Source organism: Ambystoma mexicanum, chromosome 1q (genome assembly GCF_040938575.1).
Source record: "Ambystoma mexicanum isolate Mex_15411 chromosome 1q, UKY_AmexF1_1, whole genome shotgun sequence".
Lineage (NCBI taxonomy): Eukaryota > Metazoa > Chordata > Amphibia > Caudata > Ambystomatidae > Ambystoma > Ambystoma mexicanum.
Window position 1 is genome coordinate 27,399,661 of NC_090922.1, and position 25,908 is coordinate 27,425,568.

At 44.7% G+C, this 25,908-nt stretch overlaps 1 protein-coding gene across 3 annotated transcripts in view; it reads left to right on the plus strand.

The window, feature by feature from the left end:
• Positions 1-25,908, plus strand: part of LOC138523536 (intelectin-1-like) — a 37,401-nt gene that overhangs the window by 5,752 nt on the left and 5,741 nt on the right. For all 3 annotated transcript variants that reach the window (XM_069635444.1, XM_069635446.1, XM_069635445.1), the window contains exons 4-7: positions 8,872-9,119; positions 13,843-14,001; positions 17,748-17,868; positions 25,775-25,878. In XM_069635444.1, the coding sequence (XP_069491545.1) occupies positions 8,872-9,119; positions 13,843-14,001; positions 17,748-17,868; positions 25,775-25,878 (632 nt within the window). The remainder of the gene's footprint in view (positions 1-8,871; positions 9,120-13,842; positions 14,002-17,747; positions 17,869-25,774; positions 25,879-25,908) is intronic.

Genomic DNA, 25,908 nt, shown 5'->3' on the forward strand with positions numbered 1-25,908 from the left:
GGCGGCCGTGACCGTATTGCGTAGGATAGGCAATGGCCGGCGGCCTATTTGCTGGAGCGGCATTGACTGCTGTTGTCACTGGACACACTATCAGCTCTGCTTTTTTTCTTGATTCATTCAGGTGATCAAGAAGAAAACCCAGCGGGATAGCGTTTGGGTCCGGGGACACGCCACCTCCAGTGACAGCAGCAGAAGGCCTTTCCCTCCCTCTCGCATGTGACATTGATAACAGAGCATCGTTCGAACTACAGGAGCCATATTAAGGGACTCGCCTCGGACTCGTGGAACCAGCCTTCTTCTTTATAATCCGCTCGGACATGCAGACATGTCTGATTGCATCACGTGGAAGCTGCCTGGCAGGAGGCATCAAAGGCTCTACTGAGTGTCTCCTTTCCCTTTGCGAGTACATTTCACACCTGCATCGGTGGCGGATGAAGACATGGACTCCCAATGCAGACCCGCATAACAGTTTGCCTGGGGGTGGGATTGTTTATGGCAATATCAGATAGTCACCATTTTAGCAGGAGTGCTAGCAAAGCCAAGGGAGTACGAAGAAACATACATGCCACAGCAGAAACGCACTGCTGCACATCTCAGCCTGCCACCTTTCCTATCTTCTCCAAAGACAGGACCTGCAGGGCCCGCTGTTTCTCGAATCAGTCATTCCCGACCTTGTCTTGGGGGCAGGCCTTTGCCATCACCAGCACTGGGCTCCAACAAAATATTAAGCACGATTCTGCCCTCAATCCCATCCGTAACCCAGTGAACTCTGTGCACATCCTCCGCCCTGATCCTCGTGACCCCCCAGCTGTGATTGGCCCATTTGCCCACACATACTCTGAAAAGGTTGCTACATTGGCAGCGTTCCTTGGCACTGCACTTGCCTGCTTCTACGTCTGACTTCCCAGCCACTCATACAGAGAGTGCTAGCGCTCATGTGTGTTCTCCATCTGCATCTTGGCGCACACCTGCTTGACATTAACACGATGCACTGGCTTATTTACCCCCCACAACAGCCTGATTAGTGCTGAAAAGCACAATGCACCCGTCTATTGGAAGCGCCCCCTAGTAGATCAATTTCACTGCTCCTTTCAACCCCAATACAGATGCCCATTTCTCTACCACCTCTGACCTATACCATCTTCCCAGATCCACCACCACCGTCAGAAGACATCTGCCACGTGGCATCACACTGCACAACAGGTCCCACGGCAAAGACCTTACACTTGGCTTCAAAGCAGTTCCTGGCCTCTCCCCCTACCTGTGGCAAGCCAGATGCTAGACACCGGTGAACCTTCTCTCTGCTCTGAGACACAACGCTGTCTCCTGTTCCTGGCCTCTCCCCCTACCTGTGGCAAGCCAGATGCTAGACACCCGTGAACCTTCTCTCTGCTCTGAGACACAACGCTGTCTCCTGTTCCTGGCCTCTCCCCCTACCTGTGGCAAGCCAGATGCTAGACACCCGTGAACCTTCTCTCTGCTCTGAGACACAACGCTGTCTCCTGTTCCTGGCCTCTCTCCCTACCTGTGGCAGGCCAGATGCTAGACACCCGTGAACTTTCTCTCTGCTCTGAGACACAGCACTGTCTCCTGTTCCTGGCCTCTCTCCCTACCTGTGGCAGGCCAGATGCTAGACACCCGTGAACTTTCTCTCTGCTCTGAGACACAGCACTGTCTCCTGTTCCTGGCCTCTCTCCCTACCTGTGGCAGGCCAGATGCTAGACACCCGTGAACCTTCTCTCTGCTCTGAGACAAAGCACTGTCTCCTGTTCCTGGCCTCTCTCCCTACCTGTGGCAGGCCAGCCTGCTGGACACCCTTGACCTTCTGTCTGTTCTGAAACCCAGCACTGTCTCCTGTTCCTGGCCTCTCTCCCTACCTGTGGCAGGCCAGCTTGCTGGACACCCTTGAACCTTTTGTCTGCTCTGAAACCCAGCACTGTCTCCTGTTCCTGGCCTCTCTCCCTACCTGTGGCAGACCAGCTTGCTGGACACCCTTGAACCTTCTGTCTGCTCTGAAATCCAGCACTGTCTCCTGTTCCTGGCCTCTCTCCCTACCTGTGGCAGGCCAGCTTGCTAGACACCCGTGAACTTTCTCTCTGCTCTGAGACACAGCGCTGCCTTCTGTTCCTGGCCTCTCACCCTACTGGTGGCAGTCCAGGTCTCTGAAACCCATCACTATCTTCTGTTCCTGGCCGCTCTCCCTACCTGTGCCAGGCCAGCTCGCTAGACACCCGTGAACCTTCTCTCTGCTCTGAAACCCAGCACTGTCTCGCCACCACCAAATACCTCTTTGTTTTATCACTCTCACACAGTTCTTTTAAAAAGCCCCTCAAAAGTCACATATGCCTACCTACTCGAGGCCACCCTGTGCCACCCACCGCACATGTCCATGCACCACCAAGGCCTACGTCACCTGGCTGTGCCCATCAAGAACTCTGTTCACTCCCTGTCTTCACTCCCACAACCTGGTATAGGTACCCAAACGCACTCCAAATCTTTTGTAGCGTCCCTCTGCAGCATTTCTGTGTGCAATGCAAAAAACAATATATATTCCAATGAAGACAACGACTTCCAATGAACGCTCTATATTTTATTAGTCATGTTTGCATGTGAACTGCTGCAACGGAGGACATGAGTAACTCTCTCTGCTGTACCAAGGCCCTCGATGACTGTCCCTGCCCACTGTCACATGAATGTGTGTGTCAGGACACACATCCGCCCCTCTGTTCCTGCTTGTGGGGGTTTGGCTTGCAACTCTGCTTTTCTTTTTGTAGTGCAAACATTTGTAGTACTTTCAAAAAATGAGATTAAAAAATATTTTGGACGGTGTGTGTGTGTCTGTGCTGCATTCCTTGTCACGCGACGGGGCAAGTTGCGGATACTGAAAGCGCACTGCAAGCTTAGACGTCCCATCATGTACATGTGCACGGCTCACACACATTTAAATGACAGAGTGTGTTCAGTTACAGTGTGGCACAAGCGGGTACATGAAGGTGTTCTGGTAAAACATGCTAGTGTAAAGTACTCCACATACCCCTCAAGAAAAATGAATATTGCTGTCAGTGTCGTATCCTGATTGCGGGTGATTGGGAAGGAGAGGGGGGCTGTGCTTATGCTGAATAAACGTCACGCTTGCATTGGCACTGCCATGGTGGCACAAACAGAAGGAGGGCCGATTGAACCATTTCTATTTTCTTTTTCCATCGCACAAGACATGCTTCATTTGACCTGGGATTGTGCAAATATTACAATTTTTGAGTTGGGCATTTGTCGCCCTTAGGTTTCATTACGTCAGTGAAGCTAAACTGCTTCTCAACAGTGGTCAACATGACAGCGCAGTCTTCATGATGCCACTTTAGGCAATGCACCCCTGGATGTTATCTTGCATTGCCACATTGCGGTACAGGCCCCAACACCAATCACTCTCTGAGCTGAACAGTGTGCTATGCTGGTGACAAGGCAATGTGGAGTGTGAAGTGCATTTTGCCCTCAGCATTAATGGTCACCAGAGCAGTAGGGTCATTCCTAGAGGCGGGGAGCCAGCAAATTGATGTGTAGAGGTGAGCTATGGGGTCTGGCTTAGTTCTAAGAGCCAAATACTGGCCATTCAGCATCAATACCCAAAATTGGATGGCAACTGCTCACTGCCTAAGTTGCCTGCCCCAGGTAGGGTTTTTCAGACAGGGGCTTGAAACTTGAGTTGAGCTCAAGCCAACCTTTCGGCCTGAATTAGCCCAAGCCCTGCCTGACACACCCAATGCAGGACGAAAAACTGCAAAATGTTGTTTGAGGGTACCATTATATCTACCAGTGGCCCACCATGTTTTAGGTGTATCTCTGGCAACCTTCCTCACCCGGACCAAGTCTTCAGGTCCACATCAATCTGCTGACAGTTTCAGCATCCCTACACTTGACCTGATTTCATCACTCTGATTGGTGAACTATGTAATAAAGGATGGACTATCATTTGTGTTCTTGGTGCATTTTTCCAATCATGCAAAGTGCCTTTCTGTCAACGTAGTCCTCTTTTGTAAGGCCTGTGAAATCAGTGTATCTAAATCCCCTCATGCTTTAAATCTTTTGGTATAAATCCATCTGGATGTTCATACAAGCAATACCACTACAAATCTGGTTTCAACACAACATTCTTTTGGAAGTAAGAACGTGGATGTGTACTCTAATTATGTATAATTATCTTCTGAGAACAGGCTTTCTGTAGACCTCATTTTCTACTGTAAAAATAATTTCCAGTAATTCAACTGTGATTGTTCTAGCATTTACAATATAGCACCTTACATGTTATTGTACATTTTCTATTGTATTCATGAAGTTTAAACATCAAACAATCCCAAATTACGAAAGGATCTCTATGCCCGTGCAGTAGCCAGTGGCACTGGGCTTTCAAACTGTCCTACCAAATATCCACATTTAAAGAAAAAACATGAAAACAGAGTAATTTTTGTCTTCAAAAAGACACATCCTTGAAAATATGTGTCTTCTATTTGTAATGCAAACCAATAAAAATAGTATTTCTCCTATTTCTAGTATTTCTAGTATGGACTTTCAGGCTCCAGAAAAGGAAAATATACTCTTTATGGTGGGGCCGGACCAGGCTAAAAGTAGAATGTCTATTACTAGCACAGTTCTGCGCATTCTACAATGGTATGTGCTGTACTTCCAGTCCTCGTGGGCCCACTCTACAAATAGACTCATTACTACTCGTAGTATGATTGGCCCACTCTAGAAATAGAAAAAGTACTGCTTCTAACAACCCATACTGAAAAGAAAATAACAATGTAAGTCTAGTGACCTGCTCTCGAAAGAGTACTTATTTAGTGCTAGAGGACCCGTGCTAGAGGACCCGTGCTACAAAAAGTGTTTAGCATGGATTGCTCTTTTGAATCTCCCAGTGAGTATGAGGTGGGAATCGGGAGTCCCAACTCCACACATTCTTCAGAGAAAACTCGACATTTGTTTAAAAAATGCACTACCCTTTTACCAGTCCATAAATAAGTTGCCGTGAGTAGGTGGTTTGTTGTTTCTACAAACAAGCACAAAGGGAAGTGGAGATTTTATCTACATTTCATAAGTGAACCAGCAGCTCAGCTTAGCCATGCAGAGTCGGAGATAAAATGAGATTCAAAGTATTGATTACCCGTGGTCTGGAAAGAAGACACTAACAGAGAGCTACAGCCTGCAGGCAAAAACAGCAAGCAAAACCAACCATTTTGTTTTTTTCTATGGTGACCTTGGTTTTATGTTGCCAGGTATTGCCATCATATTTCCCGAAATGCAAAGCATTACAGATATTGACATCATTTGCCAGGCACATGGCAAATGGAACAGTGCGACGCAATCCTCTACAGTTGCTACCAATTCTGTTTCATAAGGTAGTGTATACATTCGATGTAGTGCGTTGTTTTTTAATGAAAATATATTTATAGACTACACTTCCCCCAAAACTAGCAGACAGTTAAATTAGTGCTATTACAAATAGGGGGAGTCCCCTCAGAATCCCCGGTTTTCCGGACACTCGGCATCTTCTTTCCTCCTTCCACCATTTGCCACTGCAAAACACAAGTCAATTCTTTTTTAACAGAGGAAAATATGAAATGTTACTTATGCTGTATTATAGTGAGAAGGAAGCACCACAACAACCCCCCCCCCCAGATCCCATTCTCCTCCACACCCTCCATCCACCCCATTGCTTTAAAAATGAAAACGTTTGCTAATAATTTAATAAGATTGCTTTTATTATTTGTATTTAATGATTGAGAGATAATAGCATAACAAAACAAAGGTTTGGCCCTTCCAGATCCTGGGTAAAGAAGGACACTTAACAATGCGTTTTTTTTTATACGCTTCAGAAGCTTCTCACTGGTTCTAAAATGATAAATATGTATTGGCAATGGCTTTACACTTTTCTCAAAAAATGGTATAGTATGGCTTTGATTATAAAGTTAAAGTCCTGACTCCATGCCTGACTATGTCATCTATATTCAAAACCGATTTACCACGCTTTAGATACTTTAAAAAATATGTATGTTGAATTATAGATTAACCCTTACTAATAACAATAATCATATCTTTAACAAGAATTTCCCCAACTGGGATTTGATTCATTATCAAATGATAATGGGATTTGATTCATTCTGTTGTAAAGTTATGTGTCAAAGTTTCAATTATTTTAATAACTAAATATGCATATATATGCATTAAAACATTACAATTTGATTTTGTATGATTTTTTGTCATTTACAGATTGTGCTTTTCCCAGATTCTATGTGGAAAAACTTAAACAATGATTTTGTATTTGTCATGAAAAATTGTCATTACCAGTAAGTAGCAGCTAAAATATTTGATAAACTGTAGGATGGGCAGCAAAACTAAGATGTCAAGCAGACCCAAGTTTGATAGATGATTTTGTTTAGCCAATAAAAAGAGGATGTAGGCCAGATGAGTTGAGAGTCAGATGAGGATTGCCTAAATAAATTCAGCTATGATGATGTAGTTTGTCAAGCCAATGACTAGCCCATCTAACCGTCAGTGACCATGAGAACTTGGCCAGGATTACTTAGTCCCCTCCCAACAAAGATAGTGATGTATAGGAAGTTTATCTTCAACTTGGAGAACCCAATTGCAATACAGTGGTGGAAGCCGTTGTGTGATACATGGACTTGTTTGAGAAGATCTTCTCCTTCTGTCCAGCTCCAGCGAATGTCACTTATCTATTGGAGGCACAGTAGTGGTTTCTAGGACTATAAGAACTGTTTCTTGAAGTTTAACATGAAATATTTGGGATATTAGGGTTCAATTTGTGTACTGATCACCATTCCATCCTTTGGACAGAAGTGTCTTACATTGAAGCAAAATAGTTGCTGTCTATTTGTATGAATGTCATGATGTATGGGCTGCCCCTGAGTGGGGCCTCTATCTTGTTGAGCTCAAATACTTGAAGATGCTTCACTTAAAAAAGAAAGGGTTAAACAGAGGTATAGGATTTATGACACACTACGGCCATCTCCGGACTCTGGGCTATCAAGACAATCACATAATCAAAATCAGCCAACAGCTCGTGTATGTACATGACCTGCCAGTACCACCTTTCAACAACAGCTATGGGATATTACCATTCAGGACGCCAATGGGTGAAGACACAAACCATCAAGAAAGATGATATTGGGTGTTAACATATGTGTCATCCATTATCGAGCATGAGCCACACTGACAGAACTTTCAAAAATTGGTAAGGCATTGTGTTGATGTCACATTGTATGCAAGTCCGTAAATATAAGGAACTGTAGTAAAATAACTGAACATTTTTGACAATGCATAGAGGCTGCATAATTCGATTGTGAATATGACTTCATGATTCAGTTTGTACAGTGGTGTGAAGTTCCATTCTTAAGCTAATTGCGCATTGAAATCACTGCATTTAATTTTATGGGTGGGCTATCTGAGAGATGCAAACACATGTTTTATTTAACAACACTGGAGGTTAGCTAAATTCAAAACAACATATCATGCTTTCTAATTATGTTTTCACATCTTATGTTTCAAGTTTGCGCTACAATACCATGACTGTTTTATCGAATGTATTGGTTGCCAACATACAATGCATTTCTCCACAGTTTGTGAACACAATATGTGCAGCAGTGAACAATGTGTGTCCTGGTATTATCAATGCTGCTAGAATTGTGAACTGTTTTCCATGAGGACTGTTATGTGTCTTTTCTGGTTCAGTTGTATTACGGTGAAGATGCATTGTACAGTACAGCATTCCATGAATACTCTTGCTCCATCCAATAAAGGTCAAAGTGAAGATTCTGCTTTTTTTCTGTAAAAGAAATGTCCACCATCTTTTTTTTACTCATTTGATTCAATGATTACTATTTTATGATGATGACTAGAACATGGTAAGCTAATGCATTGTACCATCTCAGCATAATAGCTTCAGTTAGTCCAATTAAAGTTATCAAAACTTGGAATGCCTCTGTTTAAAACATCAAATTGATCCAAAGGGAGTGAAGTCCTGCCAGAAATATCACACTGCCCAAAAATATGGAGAAAGCCTAGACCCTGATATGCATTACATCATCAACTTTGCACAATTACCCTATTATTGACAGTTTATCAAAATCAAATTGAGGCTACATCACAGCTGATGGGTAGGAACGATTCAGGAAGTGTAAAAGCCGCAACTAGCAATCATTCTGTTACCAGTCTTAACACCAAACCTTAATGTTTGATTAGAATGCTGTAGATTGTGAACAACACTAATGGCCATTTACAGCCATGGCCTGCCCCGAAATTAATATAAGAAATACTATCAAGATACGGCATAGAGGGGGAATGTCTCAGAGGTTTCTGTAGATATCAATCACAAATATTTGCTGTCAATTAATCCTCAGTAAATTAAATCTATCTAGTCAAAAAATCTGGTCCCATTGTGTCAAAATTATGTTACTTATCCATCCACATGAAATTTGTTGGGTAGACATCAAATTAATTTGCACCATGTAGAAATCAGTCTAATCCAACGATACTTTATAGCATTGCGTACTGTATATTTTTTCAGTGGTAACTCCCTGCTCATGTTTGTTAAAACCTTAAAACCTACTGAGTTCCATTTGACTTGTTCTAAAATGCCATTGTTTACCATGATGCAAAGTATAAGAGGGACTGACTAGAATAAAGCAGACTTGATTACATATAGGGGAAATATGATCACTGTATTCCACCAATCTTACTCACCCATTCCACTGATATCAATACTCCCAATCTCTGAAAAAGATACTTTCATCTTTAACAGCAATAATGAAAGAAAATATGTTTAAAAAAGATTTTTGTGTGATTTTTTGTGTCACATAGATGGATTATACTCTCTCGTCACTGAAGATGGTGTGGTCTATCAGACCTACTGTGACATGACCACCAACGGAGGCGGCTGGACCCTGGTAGCCAGTGTCCATGAAAATAACATGTATGGGAAGTGTACTACAGGAGATCGTTGGTCCAGCCAGCAGGGAAGCAGCCCGAATTGGCCTGATGGTGATGATAACTGGGCAAATTTCAACATTTTTGGGTCTGCAGAGGCAGCTACAAGTGATGATTACAAGGTAAGATGTCCACTTGAAGCACGTACATAAGCTATTGGACAGGGGCTCTAGTTTAATAATTATTTACATTTAAACTCTGTAGTGCTGTTTACTTTAAATATGATTTTTTTTCACATATGTCCACATTTTGCAAATCTTGCTGAGATTGATGAAGGATAATCTTGCCCTCCCAAAACCCGACCAAGTACTGCTATATTCTTTCATAGTCTGTGACTCAAATCTCATTCTGACTGTCACTCAGAATCAAAGAAAGGAAATCATTTGAACTATGAGTTGACCTTACTGAAAGGTTGTTGGTAGGAAATATGAAAGAGCCGGTTCAGGGCTTTGCAGACATTGTCCTACCTATTGACAGATCCAAGCCAGACATCCTTTTGCCCATAGAGGCATCGTCACATCCGAAGCAATTGCACATTTTTTGTAAAACCTTGTGGGAACTTACATAATGCTAAATGACATCTTCATTTTGCCATTTTGTTTAATTTAACATATAACAGGTCTACTGATCTAAAGTAAACCTCCAAGCTTCTTTTGTGTCCAACAGCAAACACAAAATTGATCTTTTGCATACGCCTATTGCACATGCATGTGGGATGAGTGGTAAACTCATGTCCCCATTGACTATTAAGAATGTTGCTGGTTTATGTCCCAATCCTAGGGATTGTCCATTCATATTCCTTCCATTTGATAATAAATTGAATACGGATCAGAGTATATCTTCAAGAGCATTTGATTCAATTACACATGCACAATTCTTGAATTTCTTTACTCACAACTCAGAATTCACTTTCTTAAGTAAATCATTGCCCCATAAACACTTCCTCCATGTGTTACCTTTTCTTCCACCATACTCCTTTTTGACACATCCCTGAGCATTATTCCAGACTAGAGATTCTATACTAATGTAATATGATTTATGGCTGTTGGTCTGTTAATGGCCCCATTTGTTCATTCACTCATCCTTGATTTCAAAATTCCGCATGTAGACTAAAATGGGCAACGCCAAAATAAGACTCGGTCACATGGTTACAAATGTGCAGGCAGAAATATGCAAGTAAGCAAATGACAGAAATAACGATAACACCAACTGGAAGCGCCTCAAAAGTTCCTGCTGACACCACCCTGTTTCAGAAGAATGGAACCTGAGTCATTCACTGTAAAAATTGGCCTCAATCTCAGATTAGCCCCCAAGGAAGATCACAATCTGATTACATCGGCCAACATTGTAATTTGCATGGTTGCAGTTTTCAGTACAACAAGGCAGTTAGACATGAGCTTGTACTAAATGACCAGGTGGTGCATGTGTCCAAAGACCTGAGCCGGGAGCAGCATAGGCGCGGCAGGCAGCTGCATGAGGCCACTCCCTCCATGTTGCCCCTCACTGCCGACCAGCGTCCAACAAATGGCCGGCATCTCGACCTCTGCTCTCTGCTGTTCCCTTGGAATTTGGTAAGCGCCTTTCTAACTCTATGGCTGTTATGACAGTGCTGTGGTTGTGCACCTACATAAGCTCTGTAATCGACATGCTCATCTATCTACATACATCCACACTACATACACTCCACCTCCCCCTACTGTCGCATACAGTGGTAGCTTTATGCATACAGTGCTAGTGCAAAATGCCTCTTTATGCATACAGTGCTAGTGCAAAATGCCTCTTTACATTGACTCTAGGCATAATCATTTGGGGTAAGAACCACAAGATAAATGTAAGGAAACATTAAGAATGTTCACAGCCCCACAGTGGAAATTGGCCCAACAAAGTTAGTTAGGTACTGACATAAATTAGTGTGTTTCAGAGAGCAGAGTTGTGATAGTGTATAGATATGGCAGAACTACCCAGCAAAGTATTACCCGGGCCTGGGTACTATGGCTCTGATTCGCAAAGCCTTTTGCAGGGGTAAGGGTTACTCAGTCCTGGAAAAAGTAAACGCTTCCACATATGAAAGTTACAACGAATTCAAAAAATAACTTGCACCTGATGAATGAACATGTGTGAGCCTACTTCCATTACACCCGAACGTCCTATCTGTAAGTGTTGAATATGAGATCTTAAAGTGAATAACTGTATGAAGATATCTGACATGTAGAGTAGTAAGGAGCAGGTGGGGAAGCATTATTGAAATGAGAGTACAAAGAGTATAATTTGTTTGTAAAATGTGAATGCACTCTTTTTTGTCATCGATGAGGTTATACTGAAGCAGAGTACTCCATACCATGACACCAATGCATGGCTCGTTTGGTCCTTGTTGTCAATCAGGCTTATGATTCATAGCATTTCCAAGAGTTGTAAGTTACACCTGATTGCCTAGAAACAGGATGTGGGAGTAACTCATGCCAATTCCCAAAAACCTTTCCCCAGGGGCTAAGCGAGAGTTCCAACTGGAAAAAAGAAAAGGACTTGCAAAGGATTAACAAATGGTGTTTTAATGTTTGTATTAGCTTCCCCCAAGACCTGTAAAGGTGTGTTTTCCCAGGGAGTGGGTAGGAGTTAGTGAGTGTGTCAAGTGGTGTTGGAATAGCGAAGGGGTACATGCCAATAAAAGAGTAACTTTCTCATGCATTCACAAAACAGGAATGCTTTCTTAGGCATTTTTATGAACACACTTAGGGTGCCATTTTTCAAATCCCTAGAGCATAGAAGGATGCTAAAGCCAGGGGTAAACCTGTTATGCCTGTGTTAACACCTTTTCCTGCCCTTTGGGTTATTTTTAAGGTTTTTGGAGCTGGAGGGGGAGCACAGAAACACCTTGGTTGTACACCAGCATGCAATTTTAATGCTGGTGTAAAACCAATGTGTTCCTATGTTATACCCCTGCTAAAAGCTGGCATATTCCAGAGGAATACATTGTAAAAACGATCTATCATTTATGAATGACCGGTAGAATTGCAACCATTTGTGCTAGGAATTGCAAGAAGAAGGTGCACACGTGTTTGCCTGTTCTGACTTCTGTTTGCACTGTGCAGTGCACATGGTGAAAAGTGCATAGAGGGGATCTTTTAGTATCTAAGTGCAAACATGGCAGGTCTCCTGCATGCCATTTACGTTTTTTTTTCATTTACAAAAATGAGATTCTTTAGTTTACAGATGAAGGTTCCAGGTGTAAGTGTTGCACATAAGGTTTAAAAGTAAAGGAAAGCTTGTGCAAATGTGTGGGAAGACTGGAGGGAGGGGATAGGAGGCGGAAACAGACTTTGGAATGAGAAAAACAAATGAATACACGTTTCTTGCAAAAGCCGAAACATTTTCATCTTGCTCTTGGGATGTGGGGACAAAACACATTTCGCTCCACCTTTGTGGTGGAGCTACCAAATTGGCTGTACCCGGAGGGCATTTTTAACCTCGTAATTATGCAACATTTATTCCAAGTAATATTCCCAAAATAATCTGCAAGTTTAATATCTCCTGATCGCTTAGAGAAGATGACAGTCAAGTCAGATTGATGCCACATATGTGTACCAGTATCACGTCCCTCACAATGAACCCCCACGACTCTCAGGGGACTCTAGAGCTACGATTTTCGGGCAGCAGCTGAATCGGTGGCCTCACGCTTTCCCCACACCTTTCACTTGCTGATTCCACTTTCTCCACCCAATCTGTGGTGTCACGAGTGGATAAGAAGGAAGCCCCCTCATCTCATAGCTCGCTCCCCAGCAGACATGGCTTTCATGTCACATGTGCCCTGTAACCATCTTCCAAGCCTCGCTAATTGTTCTTAGTTCATCTCCACTCAACGCTATGTCAGCAACCTTCTTTGTTGGTCAGGTATCCTCTGTCTTGTGTACTCAACCGGTAGACATGTTTTCTCTAACCTGTTATGCACCCAGATTTGTCATATACAGGACTTCCCTTCCCCTACTTCCTCTAGCCCCTCTGCCCATCACTCCTGCGCCATTCTCTCAAGCCTAGGTCTGCAATGCAAAAATGCCATCATTGAAAACATTCAGACATTGGGCCTCATTACGACCCTGGCGGTAAGGGGTTAGCGCCATCGTTAGCTGCGCCGACCCCTTACCGCCAATCACGAGTTCCCTTTCCGCCATGGCGGTTTTTACACCTGCTTTTAGCGGGTGTAAAAAACCATGGCGGTAAGGGAACTTGGTGTTAATTACTCCACCGTAATTTACGGTGGCGTAATTAACGCCTTCCCCACTCCCATTATGCCCTATGGGGCAAAAATGGGAATGGGGAAGGGTAAATGGGGATTGGGGATTTACCGCCCCGCCAAGGTCGGAATGGGGCGGTAAATCCCCTTACCGCCATGGCGTTAACGTAGTTAGCACCATGGCGGTAAAGTCACGGCCCTGGCGGTAACTTTCCGCCAGGGTCGTAATTCGGACTCCCTTTCCCCGACAAGCCCAACTTGGTCCTCCCAGTCCATGCACTCATCCTCTCTTTCCCCCGTTTCCCCTGGCACTTGCCACCTTGGCCTGCCCAGCACTTGCCCGCCCCCCTTCTCTCGGGGCCCCCCACTCTTGCACTTCTCCCTTTACCCCCTCCCTCTTGCACTTACCACCTTGTCAAGCATTTGCATAGTAGGATTGTCACAAGGCCAATATAACCGTTTTTTGTTTTACTTTTGTGATTTCCATGTATTCCCCCCACCCCCATCGTGTCTTGTGGTGCCTGGAAACACTTGTGTATAGGCGCCATGCACATGTCCAATAAATACATCAAATAAATAAAATAACTAAATAGCTTCAATGTGTTCATTCTTTACAGAATCCTGGATACTATGACATCAAAGCAAAGGATCTGTCTGTGTGGCATGTGCCGAATGTGACACCCATGAAAGACTGGAGAAATGATGCTTTGTACAGGTACCACACTGAGAGCGCCTTCCTGCCGGCTGAAGGAGGAAATCTGTTCCATCTTTATGAGGTAATGTTGAATGTTAGAGCACTGGATAACATTTCTGGCACCTTCATTAGCATTAATACCAGCTGGAATACACTATGGTGACTTCTCAAAGCCAGCAATTAAGATGGTGGCTCTAAACAAGGCTGTTCACCGTGTAACTACTTCCAATTACACTACCCAGAGGCTTCATTTTTACTCTTATCATGAGGTCACCACTACATAAAATGTGACCTTATAATACGTAGAAACCTACAATATGTTTATGCAGGCGTGTACCCAGTTGTCGAAGGGGGCAGGAGCGGTGCGCCTCTACTTTTTTAAATTAAGTTTTACTGTTCCTATACTTTTATTTTTTTTAAATAAACTGTTCCGGAATGGTTTCATTTTCGTATAAAAGTGTAGGAGGAAGTTCAAACTCGCACTTTCAGTGCACTACACTGAACATTCCCTGCATGTGTTTGGTTATTTGTATTGTGTTTGGGAGCCGGCGTGGTGATGGGGTTTGTGATGAGTGGGTGCAGGCCAGCAGGGAACATAGTTTCCCTACTTCTTTTCGTACACTTCGACCACTGCGTGTACCTACCATTTATATTACAGGGCTAGTCTATACCTGTGATGATAAGAATGGCATCAGTAGCGGGAGAGATCAACCTAACACACCTGGTGGGAGACAGGTGTAGGTGGGCACAGCAATATACTTTCTCTTACACTTTTTCTTACTTTTAAATACTTAACCTGTCTCTAGCAACCCACACTTATTTGAGTGTCCTGATAACCCTGGGTGCACCTCTGTGGGACCGATCTGGGAAGGAAAGGCAATGTTTGGCAGGATTCCCCAAACCCCATAGGAAAGAACACAAGGTTATAATAACTATTAACAACACACGAGGTAAGACAGACACTATACTGCTGGTGTACTCGTTTCTTTAGTTATTGATTTGAATATTGACACCTTGCACCAGCAGTATTTTAGTTTCTTATAAAAAGGGGACATCACATACACATTATAGCACTTTACAATACTAAGACTGTCCCTAAACAATTCTGACACTTTCACTTTGCTGCTTTGTAAAAACAACAAAAAAGAGACCTTTAAAACTAAAGAGTCCTTTAGCAAATATAAAAACGAAGTCCTTCAAATATATTTTTAAAAGTCCTTGGGCACGTTTAAAACTATATAAAAGAACCTTACTGTGAACCTTATTTTGGGGGGTCGTCTGGCCCGGGCGATTTCAATGTTCTTGGTGCTGTAGGGCTGTTGTTCTAGTTGCCAGCTGGGCAGGCAGGGCAGCAACAATGTGTGGGGCTTCAAAGTCCCCTTCAGCCTGGGACAGTCCGACGTTGATTGCAGCACGAGAGGGTGGGGGCGGGGGAGGGGTGGTGATTTAATGAATTATGGCTGGGTTGCGCAAGCCTGGTGCATCCCGTGTTATGTGCAGTACAGTTTCTCCAACCAGGCCGCCTGTGCCAGCAGAGGCTCGGGGAGACCCTGTAAGGCCACCTTGGTGGGGGGTGGGCCAAGCAGCAATCATGCAGCTCTACCCTTCCAGCTTGGCTTATGAGGCGGCAGTGACGTTGGACTCTCCCGGTCCCAGCAGGGAGAACCAAGCAATGAGCCCAGGCCTGCAGCAGAGAACACAGCACAGTGTCCCGCCACAACTCTTTAATTAAGCTCCATCCAACATCTAAGACATCATGATTCGTTTTGAGCCCTCCATCCTGCCATGCCAGAATTGACTTTCGGTGGTTCTCCAAGGAAGACTTCTATGCCCCACTTGATCGGTCATGTGTTTTATTACCTGTGAGCAGGCCCTTGTGGTTTGTCAGCACCCATAGCCTCATCTGCTGTGGGGTTTGAGGAGAGCTGCCGAAGACTAGGGAAGAGAGGAGCACCATTCTGAAATCCTGTCTTCATTGTCCACAAAGAACCGACCTCCATTGCTGAAGAGTCCGGACTGGAAGGAAGGGCCATGCCAACTCCAGTTTTGTACACCCATTTTCTATTTTGCTTTTTTAAATGTGTGTTGTGTATGTATGGCGCACATAGGTTGTGTGTTATGCAAATCTGCAGCGTAAAACAGCCAATCAGCATGAAGCGTTTGGAAAGGCTTGCTTCATCACCAATGCATGTGGTTTCAACAACACAAGTCGATGACACAGCTGATTTGCAAAGTTTGCCTTTGCACACTGATGCACAGCTGTGTAGGTGAGACTGGTCAGTTTAAGTTGGATGCAGCAGGTAGCGGGAGACAGAGTAGGCGACCCAAGACTGAGGCGATCAGATCACACCTCATTCATTCCCAGACCCTGTATGTGCAAAAAAGGCTGTCCCCACCATACTCCCAGTCCCCAGCAAATAGCAATAGCCCTTAAAAGCCTGACCCTAGAAACGTGTCATCCAAGGCCTCTCTCATGCCCTTCCACATGTCGTCAATGTTTTCTGATGTGCTAGACTCCCTGGCCTCCCAGTTTGCTCAGGATGAAGCATGATTTTCACCAAAATGGGAGTAAAGCGTTCAAGGCAGTCACAGTCCCCATCTCGCGGAGGGGCACTGCCTAGACTAACTAGAACATGTGTTATTCTGCCGCGTAGAACTGGTGAATGTGCTCACCTACTTATTCCACATCTGCTCTCTTTCTATATATCTAAAAGAGCATTCCTCTGGAAACTCTGGGATCTGTAGGATGAATTAATCAGTGCAGCCATTTTTCCCGTCCGAGTTCCACCAGAGGATTTTTATTGGAGTTACGTGGTTTGGCCCGAATACTTGCAGGCCACAAAAAACCACTGCTGCCCATCTGACAAAACCCAAAACAACAGCTGACACCACTGAAAAACATTTCCAAAATGAACCTCTGCACTCTCAAAAATTGTCATTTGAACCTGGGACGGCTGACAAAAGCCCCCTCACGACTGTTAAGTTGTGAGACTTGTGTACTTCACCAAATAGCCACAGTAGTACTATAAGCCCCCATAGCATCCGATTCTATGGTACTTTTAGCGTGGGTCTGTCAATCAAAGTTACTTTGCACCGGGCTAACCATTCCATGAATTAGGCCCATAGGCTTGTCTACAAGATGCGCATCCAGAGCCTGAGGGCCTCATAACGAGTTGGGCGGTAGCCCTTAAATGCAGCGGTAACAGTATTACCGCTGCATTTAAGGGCTGGCCCGATCACGAGTTGGGCGCTAAATGGGCTGTTTTGCCTCCAGCTTTTTTCTGGAGGTGAAAATCTCATTTAGCGCCCTGTATTACCGACGGCTGTATTAGCGCACGGTATTAGAGCTGAAAATTCCCCATTGGGGATTTACTGTTAACACCTAACCCCCAACTCGTAGTCTGGAAAGGAAAAGGAGCAGGGGAAAGATAGGAAGTTAAAGAGGAAGTGGCTACTACAGACAAAAAGGCAGAGAGGGAGGACGGGGTGTTTAGGGAGAGATGTGTTCTGTGAAAGCATGGGTATAGGTCGTCCTGTTGTGGGAACAATAGGATTAATGAGGAGGGTGTAAAACCATCCGGGCCCATGAGAAGAACTTTCCCTGAACTGAGTTAAACATCTTCCACGACAAGCACAGCCGTGTGGCCAAAAATGCACCAGTAGGACTGGCTTTCTTCACAGGGCATCTAGTGTTTAGTTGGACAAATGCATATGAACGACTACATTTGTGAGGACACAGAATTACAGTTTTGATAAAAAAAGAAAGGGCTGCTGTGCCTTACTGCATGTGTGCATTGTGTCATTTCACATTTACCCTCTTCTTTCCAGAAATACCCTGTAAGATACGGCATTGCAAGCTGCCCCACTGGCAACGGCCCAGCTGTGCCCATTGTATTCGACAAAGGCAATGCCCAAAAGGTCACTGACTATTATTCACCTAACGGAAGAGGTACACTCATTCTTTATTTATTTTAATATGGTAACCTCTTGCATAGCTGTCACTCAATATTTGGTTGTCGGAATGTTGGAACGGATGAAGTAGGTGGATGAACAGGTGATGTGTTTGGAACTGGTGAAATGGGTGGAACGGGTGAAGTGGATGGAAACGTGTGAAATGGGTAGAACCAGTGAAGTGGATGGAACGTATGAAGATGACGTATGTGGATGGATGATCCATGGAGAAAGTATAACGTGGGTAAAACGAATGAAAAGGGCATTGCATAAAATGGTTGGAGTGCATGGAACGGATTGGAGTGAATGGGACGGACTGGAGTAAATGGAACGGATCGGATTGGAGTGCATGGAACGGATTGGAGTGCATAGAATGGCGTGACTTACATGGAATGGTTTGGAGTGCATGGAATGTTTGAAAGAGCATGGAAAAGAACGGTTTTGAGTGCTTGATACGGTCATAATGCATGGAACAGTCGGAGTACATGGAACGGATGGAGTACATGGAACTATTGGAGTGGGCCCGATCTCAAACACCTAAGGTAAACCACCATATCACATCTCCACGCTTACTCTCTTCTTTACACCACCACTCAACTAGAACACAGCGATACTATGACACCATTTGGTATAGCTGTTCTCATACCTACATCTTCCTCATACTCCCCATCACTCTAAATAAACACTGCTGGTTACGCACCCCCCAGCCAGGCGTTCTCCTCAGGCCTAACGCAGCCAGAATCGGTCTGGATAAAAACCTACCAGAACGAACACATACTCTTGATCTCTCAACCACCACACCTACCGCTAAGAAGCAGCTATCACAGGAATGCCACACCAGCTGCACACATATCCGGTGCTCACACGCACCTTTAACTCTCTCTATTCTCTCTACTGACTTGAACTTCGGTTCCCGAGGGCGTTCAACCTACCAGCGCCTTGAGACCATACCAATGGAACATAAGGCGCTACATAAATGCAAAGTAACATAACATAACATGTAATCATTTATAGTGGATTAAAATCTTGCATAGGTTGTCCAATGCTAATTGGTGGTTAGTTGGTAGTGGCATGATATGATAAGGCATTTATAACGCGCCTGTACACAAGTGTTTCTAGGTATGAGTACACAAGTGTTTTTAGGCACGAAAATATTAAGTGCTGATATTAAGCAGAATGTCAGAAGAACCACGCATTGAGGGGGCTACTATCCCGGTGTCAGCCAATCACAGAAGGACATCTTCCCCTACAGAGGGGTCTTCCAGACGCTTATAGAGGAGGGGACGCTTTCCATTGCCTTAAAGTGATGAGCCAATGAACTTCACCAGATTGAATTCTGCTCTCTAATTCTTTCGCCTTTGGGCTTGATTGCTTTTGAGGTTTGGCCTCATGATGTGGCGTGGGGTAGATGTTGTAAGATAATCTGTGCTGTTTCCACCTAGTACTGTGTATTTTATGAGCAGAGTTTTACATTTGATGATTTTGCTCCATTGGAAGTGAGTTGAGTTCTTTCAAGGCTAGTGGCATTTATTTATTTATCCATTTATTTATTTATGCATGTATTTATATATTTATGGTGTTTTAATAAAAGAAACTTCAAAGTACATAGGAAAAAAAGGGGACAGGGAAAAGGTCACAGCTACCGAGCAGGCAGACTGCGGGGAACCAAGGATTAGGGGGAAAAATGCATGTTTGACAGAGAGAAAAGGTAGAACAAGTGTTTAAATCATTAAAATACTACAAGAACATATTTGCTTTGAGACTGAAGATTATGATATGATATCCCTACAAAATATTCCCACCAAAAACATTGCTATACATATGGCTGTTTGTTTCGCCATAGGCAATATTTTTGGGGGGGATAATTTGTGGGAGCAGGGGTTGCGGGGGTGTGCCCTGCACATTTTAAAATAATATGGGGCTTGCGGGGGTGTCCCCTGCAGGGTCCATGGGTCAATATCACCGCAAAAAATGGTGATATTTTTGTGTCGCAATATTTTTGCGGGGATATTAACACATGGAACCTATGATACTTGTTTAGCATCTGCTTCAGAAAAGGGTGACATGCACAGCACATTATAATGCCCACATAACAGGTAATTCAGACTAGGGGCAAATAGTACTTTGGGAGCAGATACAATTGACACACGCAAACAAATAAGTAAGTGGCAGAGAAGGCCAGAGTCTGTAGTAAAAGTCTTGTTAAGTGGGTTGCAAAGACTCACTTTGGGGAGGCCCCTGAAATCTCAACGTACAAGTCATTAAACCGCAGGAGATTTCTTATCAACTCTAAGAGTTAACGCCTAGTCCAAGGTTGGCGGAAAGAGGAACTCCCAGTACTTCTCCTGCGACTGTCAAACCTTTCCTTCGATTCTTCTCCAGGGCCGGGGAGATTTGAAGTGTTGTACCCGAGCAGAGAGGTCTGTGCAAGGCGGCTCCGGTAGAGAATGCAGATAGGTATCTGGGACCTGAGTCACATGCGGCCTTCTTGATGATGTCATCACTTTCCATCAGTCTGTGCTGCAGAGGGAGCCCGCGTTGTGATGTTGCGGCTTGCAGAGGTGGTCCTATTCCTCAGACCCCTGATGAGTTGCAGTGGTGCTCTGTGCTGGATGCCCTACAGCCTGGCTATCTATTTAAGAGGCCGATGTCTTTTCTGGATATCATCGGGGCTTGGATGGCTTTCACTTTGAAATTCCCACCCAAGGAATGCGGCTCCATTGAAGCGCATCAGGGAGGAAGTTAAACATGCTGACTGTGGATGAGATTTGTTAAGTGACTGAGATGTCCTGTTTTTCAACAGAGTGCCAAGGTTTCTGGGTTTGTCGGCAGGGCCCGGTCAGGCCCGTGCCGAGGGGCAAAACGCTGCACATGGCGTTGGCTTAAGTAGGCTCACAGAGTAGGGTTTTCAACTTCCCAGACTTAAGGCAAGGGTAACTTGTGTTACGCATGCCGGTCATGGAGCAGCTGTCCAGTGAACTCTACACTAGCTGTCATCAGCGTGCCTGTTGGACTAGACAGCAAAGTGATGCAGGAGTATAGCTAGAGGGCAGGGGTCCACATTACAGAGCCGGGGCAGAGTGAGGATCCCTGTCCAGCTCCACATGGATTGGTCGGCGTCTACCGGGCGTAGAATATCTTCTCTGGGGCCCCTACGCATAGATGATGTAATCCTAGAAAGTAGGAAGCCAGGCGGGGTGTCACTGAACAACACAAGTCTCTCTACAGTCGTGCACTTATTGTGTAGCCAACCTTTCAAGGAGTTTATCCTCAAATGGAAAATGAGAAGTCGGCTGATAGTTAACCTCAGTGGTAGGCCCTGCCTCCGGTTTTTGTTGAGAACTGTGAAGTGTTCTGGACTGCGTTCAGGGGAAGGGGTACAGTTACAGATACATGTAACCTGACTTCCTCTATGTCAGTCCTACAGTCCTACTGGCTGCTTCATTTTCGGACTGCTACACTACATTAAAATAGTCCTTCATTAACAGTCTTAGCGGCTCGTTTTTGTTCACGTGCATAACATAAATGGAAGACGTAAAAAACCTTGCCCCATTTTTGTCGATTTGCATGGCGGAAAGATGGGGCAGATGGTAACTTGTTTTCCGCCGCTCCATTCATCTCCGCCATACAAATACTCCCAGTATTTGCTCCGGCATGGATTTTCATGCTGGTGCAAAATCTGTGCATCTTTCCGGCTTTATGCACCAGTAAAAGGCAGGCAGACCCCATAGGAATCCATTGTAACGCTGCCTGCCATGGTGCACCTGGCAGGCAGCGTTTTTCTCAATTTGCAGAGCGAAGTGCAAAAGTGCAGGGCAAAAGGCAGAGTGCAGGCTTGTACACGGCTGCCTCTATACCGGATTTTGCCCTGCACTATTGCACTCCACTGTACAAATGACCAAAATTCGCCTGTGAGGATCTTGCCTACATGTTAGCCAAAATGAGCGCCATAGTGTTGAGTTGACTTTTAACCAGTAATCATTCTACTGCAGGGTGGAACCCTACTGAGCACCATGAGTTGGGCATTGGCATGCTGAACGATCGTCAAAGAATGAGTAAAGAGAGGTCAGCGGTCCAAGTGCTTCCCAAATTAGGAGGCCATTTGTAAGCAGGGTGTTTACAAGGATGTACCAAGCTACCATCATTTAATTGACACAGAAAACTATCCATCATCCAGAGGAAGAGGTGTCATCGACACTGTATGATAAGATATGATATTTTATTTGTATCACGTTCGTACACAAGTATTTCAGAGCGTGACTAGGCAAGGGTTGGGAACAGGGGAGAACACAACACACCAAAGATCTTACTAGGCCCAGTGACATTGAGAACGCGCAAGCGCATGGGAATGGGAGAGGGGAAAAAGTGAGTGGAAGGGGGAGAGTGGAAAGTGCAGAGGAGAGCAGATAAATAATAATAAATACAAATGAATAGAAAATGGAGGCAATAAACAGTGGTAGTGCAGCCAGCATGTGGCAAGTGCTGTGTTTAAGGCAGCAGACTAGTTAAGTCTGATAAATGCAGAAAAAGATCAAAAATGGGGCAGAGGGGCTGTATGGGTACAGATACAGTCCCCATTGCAAGGGGTGACTAGGAGGCCACTGTTGCATTGTAGACTGTAGGGTGTTGTTCCAGAATTCAGGGCCTCTATTCAACTGAGGGCAAATCTGTGTAGCATCCAAATGAGATTATAAATGGCATCAATGATTCCAGAGAACCATAACATTATTAAGAGAGAAGGGCCTGCGACAATGCCAGTCAAAATGCTTTCAATTGAGGACTAGATTCTGCCGATTGTAATCTGTTGGCACACGCCCCGTCCCAGTAAGCCTGTCCCCTTTCCCCGACAATTGAGGAAACATTGCTATCCACTGCTACAAGTTGGCCTGCATCCAGTGAATGGAAGAGGTTATCCATCATGTTGATCAAGAGTCTCTGCATTCCTGGGTGCTATGAATCATTATGGTCTGTCAGGGGTGACGCAGTTTGTATTTAAAAAGATCTTAGCCCTGGCCTAGTTAGTAAATAGCGCAATAATTGGATGCGTGTTTGTTTTTTGTTCTTTTATCAGGGGGTTATTTTATGTAGGGATGTCAATGGGCCTTGAACACTGTATGACAGATAGGATCAGAACGCCCACAAAATCTAGTGCCTGGTTATTCTAGAAACTTCTGATGGAAGCAGTTCTGCATGTTTCAACCAAGGCGTTATACATTTTGGTTTTCTCTGTAGGCCAGGGCATTTTGTCAGCGTTGTTGGCTTGAGCTGGGTAGAAAGGCTTGCATTGCGGTGGAGACAGGTCCAAAGCAAGATTTCTCACGGTTGTTCAGCTCACATTTGCTGGGTCTTTATCTCATAGATGGTGGCAGCTCTATTTTTACACTGCATTTTAGAAGTAGCAGAAGTCACCGGGGAGCGCCTCTCTGTTACTGCTCAGAATGCGAGCAAAGTTTCTGCAATAATGTGACGTTCTTGCCATGTGTGATGACTAGCCTTGCATTGATTAGTTGAAACATCACATTCACCGGCCCCGTTTCTTCGGCTCCTGCTGCATCCATATCGCCCCATATTATACTAGTAACTGCTGAACCCATATGCATGCATAATTATTTGCCAACCCCATACCCTCACCTGGAATAATTTGGCTCAAACATTGTTGTCAAGTGTTGCCAATAAAAGGCCGTTGGTTTTTATTGTACATATATGGTTATGGAGATAACAATGATCACATATCATCTTAGTAACATACTTTTGGGCACCGGGTCTTGGGGTTACCCCGTCTGGCCCGTGCCCGCCTTCTCATGTCCCACGACTTGATGTGGGCACCGTACAGTGCCTTGTACTTCTCTTCCTTTGTTCTTCTCCCTTATTTGTAGGGTGGGAGGGTTTTGTGGTAAAGAAGCAAAGGTTTGGAAGGCACTGAGTAAACAGTGCACCTCCTGTGTGTTTGGGTCCCCGTTCAGGGTACACAAACTGTTTGTGTTTTCTCAGAGCATGCCGCTCTGTATTTATAAGACCCAGGGTAGCCCTGGGTCTTTATCATGTACAGTAGTGGGGGCTGTTGTGTTCCAGCCCTCGGCTGGATAGTCGACTGTCTGGCACCCTGGGGGGGAGGGAGGGCCAGGCCTTTGAACCTGATCCCTGCCTGACTGTTGGTTTCCTTAGGTGCTTAGCACCTTGCTGTATGGAGGAAGGGTGAGGTGATTGTTCACCTCAGCTTTGTGTTGCACAGACTGCGTGTCTCTCTGGCTTGGGGGAAGGAGAGGAGCAGAGAGGGGGAGAGGTTGGGCTGCCCCTCTCAAGGCCTGCAGATGGTAACAGCAGTTACCCTGCCTCGCTTTGGGCGGCCCTGCAGCATTGCCCATAAACATTTCATAAATAATATAGCGCCTGGGCTGTCAGTACCGTCTCAAACGTCTGAAAAAGGTACATACGGCCTGGCAATGCCTATTTTGCATCTGAAATACCTTGTTTCTGGCACCAAGCTGCTTTGTGTGATACTGAAATACATTAATTTGGTCTTTAGTCTGTGGCACTGCTTGTCGTTCACAATATTTCGCATCGTTTTGCATATATTTTGTCCTCCAAATACACATATTTTACACAAAGAAAGGAAAATTCTAAGGCTCACATATATTCACTGACACGCATATTAAGGTGTTGAAGATCGGCTGCAGAGATTGTAAAGAACACTGCACAAAAAATAGTGTCACCAGATTTAAAAAGTAGAAAACTGGGACAGGGCAACTAACATAAAGGTAGGACTAACGCTCGAAAGTGGCTGCCAAGGCACTACACTTCAGCAGCGGTTGGAGGAGAATGGGGGTTTAAGTGTTACTGTTAAAATAAACACATATAATTAATTTATCACAAACGAACACTATCTTAAGTTGTAAAATGCAGCATTTCTCATGTGTGAGATTGTACAGTCATACCTGTCAGCTATGAAGACCTACTACCAAAAACCCGGGACCTCTGCAGTTTCCAATGGAAACATAATCTTGAGAAAGGGGGACAGAGCACCAAATACCGGGACAGTCCTGGCAAAACCGGGACGTCTGGTCACCCTAGAAGCAGACTCAGAACGCACTGTAATGCACATTCATTCTAAAATGTGACTCCGATGGCATATGCATTCTAGGGCCTGAGCCAGGCTTGAGCCCCACGCAAATAGGGTTTACGCGTGCCTAACAGCACAAGACCTACTATAGCACTTGCTGCCTTTTTCAGTTCTTGAAAGGCAGAGTGGAAACACACAACGGAATTTGCATTCCGGCCACCTCCATCGGCTCCGCCTTTCAGATTCGGGAGCACCTCAGTCAGAATCGGATTTTGATGTTGGAGGTGAGACTCTGGGTTTCTATGGAAACCATGTCAATGACTCCAGCCATGCTCGCACAGGGTGGGGGAGGGGGAATTATGATTTGTTTCTGAAACCAGTGTAAAGCGACAAGTAAAGCCTGATCCGTCCGAATGTATGTGTTACTGCAGCACCCGGGCCAAAAACAAATGTAAATTGCAGAGAGGAGTCAACACCCACAGACATGCTAATGGATGTGGTGCCCTCTGTGCGGGCATCCGGGAGCCAGGGCCAGATCCATTTTAAAGCCAGGCAATGTTAATGCTGGCACTGCCAAGATTAATTTCAGAAAAGACTGGATTGCATGCACCTGTCTGCAACTCATTGTACACTGCGTGAAGCGCTACATTCACCGTTTTACTTCTGTTGATCCGCATAAATATAAGGATCCGACAGCATGCGGAATCCATTCCTGCACCCTGAGTGATATCCCTTGTGTGACCTGAGTGATGTCCCTTGTGTGATGCACCTCTTGATGACCTACTGTTCCATCGTAGTTGCTCTACTACGAATGGTGATGTATTTTCATGATTTCTTCCACTAGGCGAATTTACTGCAGGGTACGTCCAGTTCCGAGTGATCAACAATGAGCGGGCGGCGCTTGCCCTCTGCTCTGGGCTGAAGGTCAACGGCTGCAACAGTGAACATGTGAGTCTCCTGAACTAACACATGTACACT